This window comes from Mesocricetus auratus, unplaced genomic scaffold (assembly GCF_017639785.1).
Source record: "Mesocricetus auratus isolate SY011 unplaced genomic scaffold, BCM_Maur_2.0 Super-Scaffold_100019, whole genome shotgun sequence".
Lineage (NCBI taxonomy): Eukaryota > Metazoa > Chordata > Mammalia > Rodentia > Cricetidae > Mesocricetus > Mesocricetus auratus.
The window spans coordinates 1,450,151-1,467,367 of NW_024429200.1; the positions used below are offsets into that span (position 1 = coordinate 1,450,151).

The 17,217-nt window shown below is 48.8% G+C and overlaps 1 protein-coding gene across 4 annotated transcripts in view; it reads left to right on the forward strand.

Annotated features, from left to right (window-relative positions):
- Slc37a3 (solute carrier family 37 member 3) overlaps window positions 1–16,614 on the forward strand; it is a 42,986-nt gene extending 26,372 nt beyond the window's left edge. For all 4 annotated transcript variants that reach the window (XM_040728542.1, XM_040728544.1, XM_040728543.1 and 1 more), the window contains exons 8-15: window positions 1,627–1,711; window positions 2,261–2,439; window positions 4,502–4,643; window positions 5,922–6,023; window positions 6,535–6,582; window positions 7,593–7,744; window positions 14,072–14,137; window positions 16,047–16,614. In XM_040728542.1, the coding sequence (XP_040584476.1) occupies window positions 1,627–1,711; window positions 2,261–2,439; window positions 4,502–4,643; window positions 5,922–6,023; window positions 6,535–6,582; window positions 7,593–7,744; window positions 14,072–14,137; window positions 16,047–16,139 (867 nt within the window). In that variant the 3' untranslated portion in view covers window positions 16,140–16,614. The remainder of the gene's footprint in view (window positions 1–1,626; window positions 1,712–2,260; window positions 2,440–4,501; window positions 4,644–5,921; window positions 6,024–6,534; window positions 6,583–7,592; window positions 7,745–14,071; window positions 14,138–16,046) is intronic.
- The last annotated feature ends 603 nt before the right edge of the window (window positions 16,615–17,217 follow it).

A 17,217-nucleotide genomic window follows, 5' to 3' on the forward strand; every position in this document is an offset into this window, starting at 1 on the left:
CAGCACGGTCTGTGGTAGCCAAAGACTGCTGTTAAATGTCAGCCCGTAGGGAGGCGTGCACATTCCGATGCACCTGTTGGAGGATGCTGTGTAGCTGTGGCTTGTGGTCAGAAGCTCTGAACCGAAAGAGATCAGGTCACTGGGAGGATCTCACAGGCAGCAGTTCGGCCAAGCAGTGTGCCCTGAGATGCCGTTTGGAGAACTGAAGATGATTGTATTAGCTTGTATGTTTCCTATTGGTCCCTGGAGAGCAAAAACTATACTGTAGAGTATAGTTTCCCTTTGCCAGTTGCCTGGGCCCTGCCCTGCTGTCTGAAACCCCAAATAACACACAGGAGGCTATATTAATTATAAAGCTGTTGGCCATTTGCTTGGTTTCTTACTGGCTATCTCTGACTTAAGTATTTAACCCATAATTGTTAATCTAAGTATTTCTCTTACTGGAGAAAAGGGTCTGGATCTCTTACTCCTCTGGTGCCTACGTGGTATCTCCCTCTGCCTCTCTTTCCCAGAATCCTCCTTGACTCCTAGTCCCACCTATCTTGCTTTCCTATTGGCCAACAGTGCTTTATTCGACAACCAATAAGAGACAGACTTACAGAATGACATCTCCCATCACTATACAGCAGTGTTTTTATGTTGGATGGGTTGGAAAGGGATTGGGCAGAAAGAATCTACTCCACCTCTTAATGCTTATTTTCTTGAATAGATTGTCCAGTCAGAAACCTCAGTAATTAACAGTAAGGTGCTCTTTCAGGGAGTAGGTTTTTCGGTCCAGGTAGAAGCCCATCGTCACTCGCAGTCACCTTTTCCCCCTAGACTTTTTTGTATCTGTCACATCTGGATTATACTAATTGGTTCCGGCGTGAATTTCACTCACCCATGGGCTGCTTCTCTTGGATGTGGCTTCTGGAAGTACCACTTTAATTTTGTTGTTCACTTGTTTAAAAATTCTCTCAATAAGGCAGCTGTGCAGCCCGGCCACCGTGTCTTGCGTCCTGACACTCACCTCCTGTGGTGGTGTTCATCCCTGTGGTCCTGGGCAGAAGCCCTCCCCTACAGCCTGCAGTGGACGCCGTCTCATCCCTAGGCTGCCAGCCCAGGACGATGACCCGACCCCCCCCCCCCCCCCCCCTTAAACGTGGTCTGCTGTGTCAGCCTCCTTTTAGCTGTTCTCCTTTCGAACCCCGTATGTTTCTACTAGGGCTTGGTCTTCTTGTTGATGGAGCTGCATGCCACCTTCTCATATTGTGTTGGGTATTGTTTAATCCCCTCAACTGGATAGAATAGCTTCAAGGTCACATACTATGTCTTTGTAGGATTTTGGATGATGAAAAGAATGAGATCTGGGGGCTAATCCTGGTTTTTCAATCCTGATCATGTCATTTAGTATCCAGGGGACCCTGATGATCCTCTGTGAGCCTCGCCATGTCCTTAGGAAAGTGCAATGGGGAGTCAGATGTAAGGACACTTGGCACAGTGCCTTGCCTGGAAGGCCTGGCTACTGAGGTGGTCCCTCTCCCGCTGCCTTTGCTGTCCCAACCCCCCCTGTGGCTCTGTGATGAGCATAGCTGCGGTGGCCGCCTCTGTGTAAGGGCCGCCTCAGCCATCTCTCCTCTCCTCCAGTATGCCTTCCTGGTGACCGCGTCTGTGCAGTGTGCTGGCGGGATTGTCATCTTCTTTGGACTGCTAGTGTCACCAGAAGAAATTGGTGAGAAGTCATCTCTTCTGTTCAAAATACCTTACTGTTGGGAGCCAAGGGAAGTCCAAGGACAGGAAATGGGGTTCTCGGAGGAAAGCTTCACACTCTTCTCATGGCGTTAAAGGCACAGTTGTGCCCTGTGTATCGGGTCCAGTTCCAGCCAAGTCTGTTTCCACTATAGGGGTTTGAGGGGAGCGAGGCTCGCATCTGAGTGCAGGAAGAACTGAACATTCCTAGACGATTTGTGCAACTGAGACATTGCCTAAGAATGTAACATCTTGAGACTGGGTTCTTATAGAAAAATGATTCAGTGTGATGTTTTCTTACGGTTAATTATGGAGCGTGTATAAGTGGAGCAGAGGGGTGTGTAGCTCTTCTGAGCTTTGAGCTTGAGCCTTAATTGGCTTTAGTTTCCTTGGTCTCTGGACCTTAGCTGGGTCTTTTACAAGAGAATTAAAGCAGCATCAGCCCTGTAAGTAGTGATGTATACAAAGCCTAATACAGGACCAGGTCCACAGGCCAGTGCTCAGTCAATGCTCACTGTTACTGCTGTCCTAGGCCTCCCGAGTATTGAGGCAGAAGAGAACGCGGAAGAAGATTCACACAGGCCCCTCATCAACGGTGCTGAAAATGAAGATGAATACGAGCCTAACTATTCAATCCAAGAGGACGGGGCTGTCATCCAAGCAAAGGCAATAAGCTTTCATCAGGCTTGCTGCCTTCCTGGAGTCATACCGGTAAGGACTGGCATGTCTCCTTCCACAGCTGGCCAAGGGCCACGCTGCTTTTATTTTTCTTTTCTTTCTTTCTTTCTTTTTTTTTTTTTTTTTTGGTTTTTCGAGACAGGGTTTCTCTGTGGCTTTGGAGGCTGTCCTGGAACTCGCTTAGTAGTCCAGGCTGGTCTCGAACTTACAGAGATCTGCCTGCCTCTGCCTCCGAGTGCTGGGATTAAAGGCATGCGCCACCAACGTCCGGCTGCTTTCATTTTTCTAATATACTTGAGATGCTTGTATAGCATCCCTCAGCTTCCCTGATGGCCGTGAAAGGCCAGAGACTAAATACTTGCAGCTTTGATCTGTAGCACATAGAAGCTGCAGATGTGCATGGCCAGATGTGACCCTCGAACCTGCTGACCCTGATCTAGCATGCAACTACAAAGACAAAAAGAACAACTTTTTAAATTCGTATTTTGAGTCTGTTGAATTTTCGTGGGCCAAGAAGGGTTTCGAACGGTTCATTATGTGCCTTATTCGTGGCTTCTGGTCATTTGAGAGAGTAGGGAGTGCCCTGTCCAGGACAGGATACCGGTCTTTCTTGGTAACACATCCCAGTGTTTCCACAACCGTTGCTCTCAGGAAAGCCTCCGTCTGAGTGCAGCCCCTTCTGCTATCGTCTGTCTGTCTCGATGCTTTGGGCGCCCTACCCCTGGAGTAGAAGTTAAGAGGCCTGTAGTGTTTCCCACTGGCTTTCTGTGAGGCGTGGGTGAGTCGCCTCCTGTGGGATGGAGGCGCCACCCAGCTTGCCTGGGTCTAGAGCACTGCTCTTTGTGTAGTTGACGACAAAGCACCTGTTTTCGCAGCCTTGTTTTCACGATGCTTATGCATTTTCTCCCAGCCCCATTTCAGTCAGCCCGTAGGCCATCCTGGTCCGTCCCTCGCAGTTCTCCTCTGCCTCTTTGCTAGAAAAACTAATCCTTCCCACAGGTAGCCAAGTGTCAGTCAGACATAAGTGTGACACCCTGTAATGCTTGACTCCAAAGACAGTGACTGGTGTTGGAAAACTCTGGTTCTTGTAGCCCTATTCTTACGAAAATCTGCCTTTCGGCTGTTAAAATATTTTGCTGGTAGTTGCTTTGGTTGAAACAGAACTTCAGTTTGTTGTGATCAAACAGGAAACTCGTTTGCTCGTCCCTTTGTGCTTCCTAAGCCATTGTTCCCCAGCACGGGCGGGCAGGCGGGCGTGCAGGGTGGAAAGGAAGTGTAGTTAACCCCATGCTTTTGTCTTTGTAGCAGACTATGGACAGGGAGCTCTGCTGGTTGAGATTTGGTTCTCTACGGGGTAGCTGCTGCCCTGCCAGGGAAGCTCTTTTAAAACAAGTGGCACCTGGGGAATAGCTGGCGCTCAGGGGCAGGAGCGTACCAGCCAGACACCCTTTGAAGTCATCCTCTGCCTCCGCCTTCCCTTTGATGCTAACAGTCAGGGTCTCCTGCTAATAATGTGCTGGGTACAGGAGTCTCAGCCATCACCCACTTAAGGCCGCTCTTTCCAAAGAGAGCAAGAGGGCCAGTCATGACCACATCCTTCATGTTTTGGCCCACCAAAGATGCTGTCCTTTGTGGGATGCAGGGCTTTCCGGAGGCTGTGATATGAAAGTGGTCCTCAGGCAGCTATCTTTCTGTCTGCGGGTGGGTCACAGGTCACGTTACTCTCCATAGTTTACTGCATTAACTTGGTAGGAAGAGAACCAAGAAGTCTGCTGCCTGCAGCGTGAGCTGAGATGCTGCCCAGGCTGATTCGCCCCTGGCTGGTGTGGGTTGGCAGCGCGCACACCGTGGACCTTTTGTCTGAAGAAAGAAACGTGCGTACAGCAGCCACCGCCTTCTGGGTTCCAAACATTGGCTTCCTTTTACCAGAGAAATGGCCGGAAGAGAAGCTGGGGATAGTCAAGGAGAAAACTGTACATGGCTTTTCGTTTTAAGGTCTTTCTAGAAACCAAGGAACTAAAGAGAAGAGGGCTCCCGGCTCTCGGGGTCGTGCCGGGCCATTTGCTGCTTACTGATAGCTGTGTTTTTCTTGCAGTACTCTCTGGCCTACGCCTGCTTGAAGCTGGTGAATTACTCCTTCTTCTTCTGGCTGCCCTTTTATCTGAGTAACAACTTCGGGTGGAAGGAAGCCGAGGCTGACAAGCTGTCCATTTGGTACGATGTCGGAGGCATCGTAGGTACGCGCGTGCGCATACCTTCCACATAGCTAGGAAATCTCGCTTCACTTGGAGTTTTACTGCTCGCTCCGCGGCCGTCTTCCCCAACCCACCCTACCAGCAAACTCGCAAACGGGTGTGAGAACAAAAAGTCCATAGAGAGGAAGCCAGCCCGAGACGGCTGTGACTCACTCGTAGGCTGTCTTTTCTTAGTCTTTGGTTGATGGATCAGTCCTTTTGTCTTGGGAACACTCGGGAATCTCTTTAAATGCAGCCCCTTTGTATGCTTTCAGGGGTGGCTTGGCTTTGAAGCTGATTTTGTGAGAGATTCAAGATGGAGTGGGAATGTGCTCATTTTGGCTTCCTCCCTCTGTCCCACTGTCTCCGGTCAAGGAAGCAAACGCAGCACCCTATGGGGTGGATTGTCAGATTCCACTGGGTGGAAGGGCAGCATTTCCCTTTCTTTCTTGTGTGTGTGTCTGTTTGCAACTGCCTTGCTGTATACAGCAGATTTATTTTCCAGACTGGGGACTGAACCCTGGACTTTGTCCATGATATATATAATGTCCCTAGTTCTGTTTTACCGGTGGCTTTGTGGTATAGCCAGAAATGGAAACAAAGAAATTATAAACTTTTAGATAAGACCAACAGATGCGTGCTGTGGCCAGACCTTATCAACTCTGTGTCTGTGATGTTTGTACTCAGAGTAAGAACAGGCTACCCTGAGCACATGGACGGGTGGCGCAGTAGGTGGCTCACTGGTATTATATGAACTCAGCGATTGGTAGTCTTAGATCCGGAGCCAGAGGTGATGTAGACACCCCGAGACTTGTCTGTATTCTGTGTCCTCTAGAATTAAAGGTACCCGGTGCAGAAGGAAAGGAGGAGGTTTGGAGAGGCAGCTCAGGGGCTCTGTTGATAGCTCGTGAGGCGTCTTCCTTAAGCGCGGTGTTGATGAGGCCGGGCCTCACAAGCTCCCAAGCCTGAGCTGCTTGCCAGTCTATGATGTTCCTGCTCCCGCCTCCGGAGTGCTGGGGTGCAGGTTCCCCTAGTTACTTCACCATGCTTTAAATTAAAGTGAAGAAAAATCCAGGGGGTCACTTCACTCTGTTGGGTAGGGAAAATAGTAAATACGGGTTACGAGGGTTTTGATGGTTTTCTCTTTTCTTACTTTGACGCCTGATTTGTGGTGTTCAGTGTGGGGACAGGAGACTTGGGAGGGCCAGCTGTGTCTGTGGCCCCTGAGGAGCTTGTCTCAGATAGCTGCGTTCCCCTGATGTGTGCTCTCTGTGCCCGAAGGTGGGACTCTGCAGGGCTTCGTCTCGGATGTGCTGCAGAAGAGAGCGCCCGTGCTGGCCCTCAGTCTGCTGCTGGCGGTGGGGTCCCTTGTTGGGTATAGCCGTGAGTATTCCTTTGCGGTCGCCTTGACTCAGTGGTCAGTCATGGAGAGAAGCCATGGTTAGCTCTGAGTGCCTGGGACCTGTCATCACATGGTTTTGTTTGTGTGGGGAGGAAACGGGCGTCTCTCCTGCTTTGTGGGTCTGCTTAAAAGCTTGCTTGGGAGTGTACTGCTTTGTTTGAGGGGCGGCTCCAGAGGGGCAGCATTAGAGCCAATAAAACCATAAAAGAGGGCAAGGTTTCCAAAGCGGGAAGATGGTAATTAGTAGGCGTTGGTGTGTGCAGCGAGAGGGAGTGTGTGTGTGTGTGTGTGTGTGTGTGTGTGTGTAAGACGATATAGCCTTTCTCTAGCTTTTAGACATCTCATTACCTTGAGCAGCAGCCAGAGGCAGACAGGACAAAAGCTGGAAGGGGCGGTGAGAGTCATCTGTCTTTGTTGTCTCTGGAGGGATTGTGAGGTATCGGAGATGCGGCCGCGGTGCACTGTTGACTGTGTGTGTCTCTTCTCCCATAGACTCTCCGAACAATAAGTCCATCAATGCGCTTCTGATGACCGTTACAGGTATGGTCCTGTTGACACTGTCTCCCACAGATGGACTGAAACTAAAACCTTCACCTGTAGAACTCAAGTGACAGGAAAATACTGCCTCCTTTACTGGCTTCTCCACTCTGCTTGGGCCTGACTGCTTCAACCCTCTGGCAAAAGCTTTCCCTGTGGAGAGATGTCCTAAACATTTCGATTGCTGCCCCAGTCCTGAATTTAACTTCAGAAAGTGACTTAGGTGTCACATTGGAATCCCATCCACCCACTTATGGGAGTCCAGGACAGCTAGCTTTTTCTCTTGTGCCAGACGGGGTCAGTGTTTTCCTGAGCACTGGTTAAAATAGTTGGGTACAATTAAGGAACACGTTATAAAAATGTTAAAGTTATTTTTTAATTCAGCAAGATGTGCGACTCTGATTCCACTGACATGACCCAGTTTACGACAGCCAAGCCATACCCATCTGTGGGTCGGCCTTATGAGAGCAGTGGCAGATAGCGTCCCTGTGTCTTTGAAACAGGGCTGTTTTTTCCCCCTCCAGTGCTGCTTGACTTGGGTGGATCGAGCGTTAGGAAGGCTGTGTCCCGCTGCCTTGTTCTAACCCTTATATACATACATACATACACACATACATACATACCTACACACACACACACACACACACACACACACACACACACACACACACACACACACACACACGCTTTAGAAAAGTAGATAGCAGTCAGTTTGAAATACTATCTGGGAGCACTTCCTTTATTTTTTGTTTCTCTTCAACATGTTGATTAAGACATAGGGATGGTAGCCGGCGGTGGTGGCGCACGCCTTTAATCCCAGCACTCGGGAGGCAGAGGCAGGCGGATCTCTGTGAGTTCGAGACCAGGCTGGACCGACAGCCTCCAAAACAATACAGAGAAACCCTGTCTCGTAAACCCCCCCCCCAAAAAGACATAGGGATGGTGTTTTGTCTTATCTGGCTAGAGTTTTGGATTATATTTTTAACACGACCCTGTTCTCTTTATGGCTTCAGGGTTTTTTATTGGCGGACCGTCCAACATGATTAGCTCGGCTATTTCTGCAGACTTAGGTCGCCAGGAGCTGATCCAAGGGAGCAGCGAGGCTCTGGCGACTGTCACAGGAATCGTTGATGGAACTGGGAGTATTGGTGCTGCCGTGGGCCAGGTGAGAGAAGCTTGTGCATGCCGCCTCCCACGGTAGGTGGCGCTCTTGGGTCGTGAACCGCCGTACAGAAAGCCCTAGGTTTTCAGCCTCTGAGAGGTGGGACCTAACATGGGAGGCATCTCACAGGGCCATAGAGTATGCCGTCACCTCTGAGTGTAGTCTGTGTCCTCTGTGCCCAGACATCAATGACTGGTCCTAGAGGGTGACTCGGGTACCCTGTAGTGGAGTCATCCGGGATGCACGTCACTGGGGGTGTGCGAGCATGCTGAGATGGAGCCTGTTGATCTGTAAATTCCTGCGTGGATGCTGGAGAGTCTCCAGGCTAAGACTGTCCTAGTGTGGTAGTCAGAACGGCTTGACGTTTGCCTGGTTAGTGGGGTGAACCACGGACAGCTGATGCTGGGGGTCACTGAGGGAACGGTGGGGAGCTGTGGTCTGTCCTGGTGTTACCCAGCCATGCAGTGGGTGTTCACCAGCGTCTGCCTGCTCCAGTAATGCAGGCTCCGTGAGGGCAGCGTCATGGCTGCTCCTGGTACACAGGAGACATGCTGGTTCCAAATCACTACAATAAATGGCAGGTAGCATCCCTGAACCTTTGAAACAGGGCTGTCCTGTCCCTCTCCAGTGTGTTGGTTGACTTGGGTGGGTCGAGCATTAGGAAGGCTGTGTTTGACTATATGATTAGGGGACAAACTCATAAAAAAAAAAATAACAAGGGTAGGAGAATTACTTCTGCATGCTCTGGGGTAGGAATCAAACAGCTTCTGTCACCCATTCAGAAGGCTTCTTGTCTGTGGGGATGGTGAATAAGCATTTTATTTTCTACGCTTGTGTGTGTGTGTGTGTGTGTGTGTGTGTGTGTGTATTTGGGGGGGGGCGTGCATGCTGTGTGGTGCATATGTGGAAGCCAGAACAACCCGCCAGAGTCTGCTCTTTCTTTCTACTGTGTGGGTCCTGGAGCTTGAAGTCAGGCCTTCTGAGACATCTTTCCAGCCCAGCAGACTGAGTATTTTCAATCTGTCCTCACCAGGGCTGTCTAAGTGAGCCAGCGGGTAATTGTAATTGATATTGCAGACATTTTACTTGGAGTTTTCTTTTTCCTTTTTGCGGACAGTTTCTCACATAGCCCAGGCTGACCTTGAGCTTGCTATGTAGAATAGCATGACCTTTAGTTCCCGGCACACCTCCCAAGGACTGGGGTAAAGACCTGTGTTCCCTCGCCTGACTACTGGAGTTTTATTCCTATGTGTCTCACACGTCTGTGTTCCGATTCTAATGGTAAACGTGGGTCACCATCAGACTGATTCCCACAGTCAGGCAAGTGGGTCAGGAATGAATCATTCTTAGCTGTGCCCATTCCTCCTTTGGGGGTTTTTGTTTGTTTTATTTTTTCAGATGGTCCTGACTCTCCTGGAACTCAGATATTTGTAGACCAGGCTGGTCTCCAACTCAGAGATCTGCCTGCCTCTGCCTCCCCGGTGCTGGTTGGTATTAAAGGTGTGCGACACCATGCCTGGCCTCTTAGGGATTTTTTATTTGCCTTTGCCTCAAACTCTGAAGACTAAAACTCTGTTGGCCTTGTCCTTAGCCATTCCCTGGGCTGCTCCAGGGATGGTGTTGCCTCTGCCTTCCCCAGACTTTTCAAGAATTTGTTGTTTTTTCCCTCCTGATTGCTACGGCAGTTGGTACATGCCTCCAGAACACCTATTACACACGACGGTCAACTTGCCAGTCTGGGTCTCTGTCCTCGGTACCAGAGTCTGCTTTCCTTCAAAGCCGTATTGTTCCAAACTGAGCATGATGGTGCACACTTGTAACCCTGCAGGAGTGCGCTTGAGTCTCAGGTCAGCCTGGGCCGTAGAGTGACAACCAGGCCATCCACGGCATATCAGGAGCTAAAAACCTAAAATGAAACCAACTGCTTCATCTGCCTTTGTATTCCCAAAGCCTAATATGTTGTCTATTTTGTGTGTATGTGTGTGGGCACACCTGTGCTATGTCACACGTGTGGAGGTCAGAGGACAGTTTGTGGCAGTCAGCTATTTGATTCTAGTATCGGGTTCTGGAGATCAAGCCCAGGTTGTCAAGCTTGGTAGCAAGTGTCCTCAGCTACTGGCCATTTCGCTAGCACACACATTTGGGAGTTAGATTCAGCTGCATTGTTTACTAAGGAGAAATAAGGACAAAGAACAAATGTCCACATTGAAACTTAAACATATATTAGCTGCTAAATATAGAACAGTCCACATGTCCAGCGGCAGATGCATGCCTAGCAGAATGAGGCAGGCATAGCCGTACAGCGGGGTGTTATCCACCGTTAGGAAGTAGCGAAGGCGGGAGAGATGCCGCAGCATCAACGCGCCTCACAAATGTGCCAGGTAGAAGATGCTAGTCATAGGAAACACAGTGTGTGTTCACTCAGAGAAAATGTCTAAAACTGGTAAATTTACAAATGAAAGACGGGGCCGGTGTTTGTGCCGGGTGGAGTGACTAGGGAATGGTGGACATCTTTTAGAGTTGGTCATAACATTGCAAAATGGCATTAATGATTGGCTGCATGAACTCAGTACACTAAAAACCATTGTGCTTTGCCCTTCCAACAGTGGGTTTTTATGTTATACAAGTTGCACATTGATGCTTTTTTTTTTTTATGTAGAGCTATAGGACAGGTGAGATGGTTCAGCGGGAAAAGACACTTGCCATCAGTCCCTGCCCACCTGACCACCCTCACAACCATGGGGTAGAATGAGAGCCGACCTCCGCAGTGTGTCCTTTGGTCTCCGTGTGTACAGCGGTGTGTGTTTGAGCACACAGTTACAGGCAATGAGTGAGGAAAATGTTGTGTTTTTTATGAGTTGAAGGAAAGATAAACCCTCCTCTTTCTTTAAGTTAGAGTTAGAGTTATCGGAGGCTGCCATGCCCCTGAGGCTCTGGTGGGATGAGACTGTGCTTCTGTGGGTAGGTGAGCTTGCGCTGCTCTCCAGGCTGGCCTTGAACTCAGCCTTCCTCCTCATCCTCATGAGTGCGCCACTACAGGTGTCCCGTCGCCCTCAGCTGGACTTGCGCTTTCTCTGTTTATAATTGGACTTAGACGGCATCATCAGGTGCTCCGCCTTAGTTTTCCCAGCGCATATGTCAGTAATAATGTGGTCAGTACGGGTTACCTCCTCTGTGCGGCCAGGTGATTTGTAACACTAGTATCAAGACATTTAGCAAGGGAAAGTAGTCTCTTAGGCAGTGGTGTGGGAAAAACCAGATATCTATGTGAAAAGAATGTAGTTGGATCCTTACTTTATACTCTGCAACAACAAACTCAGAATGGATTAAGGATCTAACTTTAAGTAAGAGCTAAAATTGAGAAATTCTTAGAAGAAAACATAAACAAATTTTGACATAAAATGGCTAATTTACTGGGCGTTGGTGGTGCACACCTTTAATCCCAGCACTCGGGAGGCAGAAGCAGGCAGATCTCTGTGAGTTCGAGGCCAGCCTGGTCTACAGAGCTAGTTTCAGGACAGCCTCCAAAGCCACAGAGAAACCTGTCTCAAAAAGCCAGAAAAAAAAAAAAAAAAAAAAAAAAAAGAGAGGCTAATTTGATCCACGGGAAGAGTCTTAGTAGGGAATACAGATCAGAGCCACACTGAGGTCTGACTTCGTTCCCGGTGAGGATGGCTAACATTTAAAAGCAGGAAATGGGCTGGAGAGATGGCCCCGTGGGTGAGAGCGCTGGCTGCTCTCCGAAGACCCCAGGCTCAGTTCCCAGCACCCATGTGATGGTTGCAACTGGCTGTGACTCTAATGCCAGAAGATCTGTGCCCTGCTCTGGCTTCCATGGGACCAGGCATTCATGTGGTTCACATCTGTGTGTCCAGGCAAAACCAGAGCCTTACATTGCTGGTGTAAACATAGACAAAATGGTGGAGCTTTTGTGGAAATGGGGGTATTCTCACCCTCCCCAAATTAAATGTGCAATTATTATGTGATGTAGCATGGTGCTACTACATTATTTTTCCTTCTCCCCAGCTGAAAAAAAGGATTAATATTTGTATGCTTGTGCTCATTACAGTGTTAGTCATAGCAGATAGAAGATGGAAACAGGCATCCAGCAGATGACTGAATTAAAAAATGTGCTATATACATTCAGTGGAATTCTGTTCACCCATGAAAAAGAATGAAATTCTGATGCATGTTTACTGTATGGTTGAAGCTTGAAAACTTCCCAAATGAATGACTAATAAGCCAGATAGGGGAAAAACATTTACGTGAAGTATGTACAGTAGGCAAATTCACAGCTTCAGAAAGTAAATTAGAAGTTACTAAGTCAGGTTTGGTGGTACATGCATATAATCTCAGCACTTGGAAGACTGGAACGAGAGGATTGTCACAAATTCAAGGATGTCCTAGACTGTGTGAGTTCAAGACCAGCCCAGGCTACAGAACGAGACCCTGACTTTGGGGAGAAGAAAACAACAAGAAACCAGAACTTGGCTGGGGTTGTGGCTGCTATGATTTACAGCACTTTCACTATAGATAAAAAGATTTGAGAAGTGCACAACCAAGTGTCGTGGTTGTACGTCATTGTGGCTGTCGTTGATGCTGCCGACCCGTGTATTTAGAAATGGTTACAATTGTGGAGAGATGCCCCAGGGGTGAAGAACACCCGCTGTGCAGCCAGAGCATCATTAGGATCCCAGCCTTTAGGTAACAAGTTGGGAACCGCAGGCTTACCTGTAACCCCAACTTTGAGGGAGCCTTCGGCAGGAGGATTGCTGGGACTCGGTGGCTTCCAGTCTAGCTGAGAAAGCATGATCCCTATGTCCAGGGAAACCCATAGGCAGTGTGGTGGAGGACACCTGATGCCCTTGGGCACAAGCTCAGCCCTGCACATACGTGTACACACGCACACACACACACACACAGTGGTAAATTTTGTGTTAAATATTCCTGTAATAAAGGGGGGTGGGTGTGGGGGAGCTGCAGTAAGTCCTCTTAGCTTCTTTTCAGTAATTGAAAGTAAAGAGAAGCCAGGTGTGGTGGCACGCCTTGAATCCCAGCTCTCAGGAGGCAGAGGCAGGCGGATCTCTGTTGAGTCCAGGCCATCCTGTACTACAAAGTGAGGACAGCCAGTGCTACACGGAGAAACCCTTTCTGGAAGAACCAAAACAAAGAAACAAGAAAAGAAAGTCAGGGGAAAGACTTAGTTGGAATGCTGGTAACATTGTAACCCTGTAAGCAGATGGCGAGCTTGGGAAGGGAGCAGGGCATCTGAGGCTGCCCGCATTGAGTCAACTCCCAGCCGCTCAGGCCTCCATAGTAAGACTGTGTCTCAGAAGCACTTCACAAGGGAAAAAGGGAGACAGCTTGTTCTGAAAGCGTCAGCTCTAGGCCCTTCCACTGGGAGATGAGGAGGGACCAGGAGACAGAGGGTACCGTTCTCCTCCAAAGAGCAGACCTCTAGGCGGACAGCAGCTTTGTACAGAGTGAGCCAGCAACAAGATACAGATGGAACCAGGGTGGTGGACCAAGCATGTCACCAGCATTCAGACTGGCAGCGAGAGTTCCAGGCCAGCCTGGGCACCGTGAGACCCTGTCTTGAAATGGGAACTTGTGTGCGGAAGAGCTTGGTAAACGACAAGGTGTTGTTGAAACCCAGCTCCTGATTTTCCAGAGTAGTCTTGTCTAATCTCCTTATTATTTTTATTTTTTTATTTTTTTTTTGTGGTTTTTTCGAGACAGGGTTTCCCTGTATTGTTTTCAAGGCTGTTGGTCCAGCCTGGCCTCGAACTCACAGAGATCCGCCTGCCTCTGCCTCCCGAGTGCTGGGATTAAAGGCGTGCGCCACCACCGCCCGGCCTAATCTCCTTTTTAAATGGCTGTGTCTCATTTATTTTATGTGTATGACTGCTTTTCCTTTATGGATGTGTGCGTGTCTGTGACGTCTGGTGCCTGCAGAGCCCAGAAGAGGGCGCTGGTTCCCCTGAGTTGGGGTGACAGGTGGTTGTGATTACGGCAGCTAGTGCTTCTAATCACTGGGGTATCTGTCTCCGCAAGCCCTGGCCCCAGTTCCCTTGAGGCAGAGTCTCACGTAGCCCAGGCTGGTCTCAAAGTGGCTGTGTGGTAGAGGATGACCTTGAACTTTTGATCTACCTTCCATGGGCTGGATCACAGGCAGGCACCACTGTGTTCAGTTTATGTGTTCTTTTGGGGGGGGGGTAAACCCAAGGCCTTGTGAATGTTAACTAAACACTATCAAATCGAGCCTTGTCCCAGCCCTCGTATTGTTAGTTTATGAAGAATTATATCATAATTTCCTTTTTTCCCTTTTAGTATCTGGTGTCTTTGATCCAGGACAACCTAGGATGGATGTGGGTTTTCTACTTTTTCATTCTCATGGTAAGCGTGTGCTTTTCCCTTCAACCATTTTTCCTATTTCACCTAGGACATTTGCTTTCATCACTGCTTGAAACCACAAAATTGCTGATTGCTTTTAAAGACTTTAGTGTGAAAAGTAACGTTTGATTAGGCTGAAAAGACTCATGTCTTTTCTCAAGGCGCTAAAGGGCCCCGAGTTTGCCTGTCGCGACCTGAGACTAATGAGTGTTGCCATTTACAATTCCAGAGAAGCAAGAGGCTCACTCATACATCGCCAGCCATTAATCAGTGTGCTCCTCTGGGCGGCCGCCTGGCTGCCAAACAGGCCTTGAGAATGCTGAAGCAAAGCAACAGTGTTACAAAGAAGTGAGGCTCTAATTAACACGTCCGCAGGGGCAGTTGTTCAGCTACGGAGTCTGGGCTGAGACATTGTGCTTTGTGAGAAAAAGCCCGAAAGGCCCTGCTCTTAAAATGCGGCTTTCTGTTGAAAAGGTGTGTGACATACTCAGTTATATTGCTGATGGCACAGTGCTCAAGACAGGTCAACTCGAACTCATCTGCAGATGACTTACCCTTGAAACCAGGCATCCTAATTGGCCACCATCACCAATCCTAGGCAACTGTCCTCTGTTCCGGGGATGACCAGGATAGGTGAACAGGAGCAAGTCCCTGGGGCTCTCTTCTCCAGCCTCTAGTAACTCAGATTTGGTGACGCACACCTGTAATGCCAGCACTTGGAAGGCAGAGGCAGGAGGATTGTAAGTTTAGGGCCAGCCTGAAAGACCTTGTCTTTAAAGAAAAAGTGCGTTTGCTTCCAGGATTCATTTGTGGGCAAGGGATGCATTGTGCTTAAGGCCCAGAGTTCAGTTCCCAGCACTGCAAAACAAAAAGGCAATACCACAGTGAGAGTCCAAGCTACACAGCCCGATGGCCCAAGTTTGTACCCAGAATCTCTAAAAAGCCAGATGTGGTACATGTCTGTGACCCCAGAGCTCCTACTGAGCGGTGGAAACAGGAAAGCCATCCGGTAGCTCATCAGCAGAAATGCCAGAGTTGTGTGTCTGCACGGCGACCGCATGGTGGGGGACGAAGGCCACCTCCTCCACACTGTCCTCTGACCTCCACACATGTGCCGTGGCGCCCGCACACACATACATGCACATGTGCACCTGCACATGTGCACCTGCACATGTGTGGGTACGCATGCTCTCCTCCCCCCACTAAGTAAATACATTTAAAAATGAATAAAAACCTTGCAAAGGCCCGGGCGGTGGTGGCGCATGCCTTTAATCCCAGCACTCGGGAGGCAGAGGCAGGCGGATCTCTGTGAGTTCGAGGCCGGGCTGGACCGACAGCCTCCAAAACAAAACAGAGAAACCCTGTCTCGTAAAACCAAAAAAGAAAAAACCTTGCAAAGACCCCCTAAGTGGAAGGAAGTGCCTGCTGATGTGAGACGACCAGAGCTATTGCTGTGAAAACCCGGATGTGCTGTAAGAACCCCAGCTTCTGCAGGGAGTGGTGGTGCCCACCTTTAATCTCAGCACTCAGGGGGCAGAGGCAGGCGAATCTATGATTTCAAGACTAGCCTGATCTACAGAGCAAGTTCTAGGATAGCCAAGGCTGTTATATAGAGAACCCAGCCTCAAAAAACCAAAAAGGGAAAAAAAGCCACCTTTTGTCTGGGCTCTAGGAACCTGCTTCGCCACGGCAGTGGCAAACGAGGTAGTTTTTGGACAGCTAATGTGATATTACATGTTTGTGATCCTCACCCTGACTTTCAAAAGTTGTTCTCTAATTCGCTGAAGACAGACCGTTTTCTTTCTGGAAAGTCAGAATGTGTTTGCTCAAATCCATTGCTGATGTTCAAATCATGATGCTCTAACAGAAGTAAGCTGGTGCTTCATTTTTCAAAACTTTTTTCTCTTTACAGACAAGTTGTACGATTCTGTTTATCTCACCATTAATAGTGAGGGAAGTGTTCTCTCTTGTGCAAAGGAGACAAGCTCACATACTGAGTGAATGATGGCCCACAGGAGAGAGAGAAGGGACTCAGGAGGGCCTGTACGTCTTCAGTGCAGTCGTGTGGAGTCGCCAGAGCACCTGTGGAACCTCACCTTGTCAGGCATCCAAAACACTGCCAGCTGTCCCAGACTCTGTCGAGTAAGGGCCGAGTTATTTTTGTACACTACAGCAGTTACTGATGATTTTATTATTATTATTATTATTATATTTGTGAATGTACTGAAAGGAAAAGGAACCTGCCGACATCTTTGTTGGGCTTGTCAACTTATCCTGTAACTTTACGTGTCATTTTGGTCCTGGACTCTTGTCCTTCAGCCTTAATTAAGGGCTAAGGGAGCAAGAGGCAGAGTCATACATGTTTGTATTGATGAGAAGACTGCTGTGTGACACTCTGAAAGCAGGTTTGCACAGAGTGGGTCACCATAAAGGCGTCCGAGCAGAGCTCGGGCCAGAAGAAACCACGGCCCCACCTTGGGCAGGCTTGTGGCTGGGTCACCCTGGCTTCTGGAAGTCTTCGTCCTCTTTCGAGTGGTTGTCAGCTCGTTCTCCAACTTCACTCGCGTTTGACTGACTCCTAGGAGTAGTCTTCCATTCATGAACTGTAAGTCATCTCGAACATTCCAGTGTGGAGCTTTCAATCTCAGATTTACTGTCTGGAACACTTAAGACCTTCCAAGAAGCCGTGCTATGTAGCCATATTCTTGGAAAGTCGATCGCTGTCGATCTCTGTCACAGCCGGGTTCCTGGAGTTACCTCAGAAGAAGGCAAAGGCTCTTTGTTGCAGGGGTGTGAAGTGTATGTATTGAATCATGTTGGTGGATTGTTGGGGCCCGAGGCCTGCCCCTTTTAGAAGATGGTAGAGTGTATGTCTTCAAGACTGTGTTCTATACGCATCAACGCTTCAAGGCCATTCTGTGCATACATTTTAAATTATGTAAACAAACTTAGGAGGAAAATGTGCAATTTTGAGGGACACCTAATTCACATTGGGTCAGGGAATTTTCTTCCACTCCTTGCTTTATGCTCCAGAATATGTGTTGAGGAACTTGTATTTAATCTTGCAGACCTCTGATCACCTC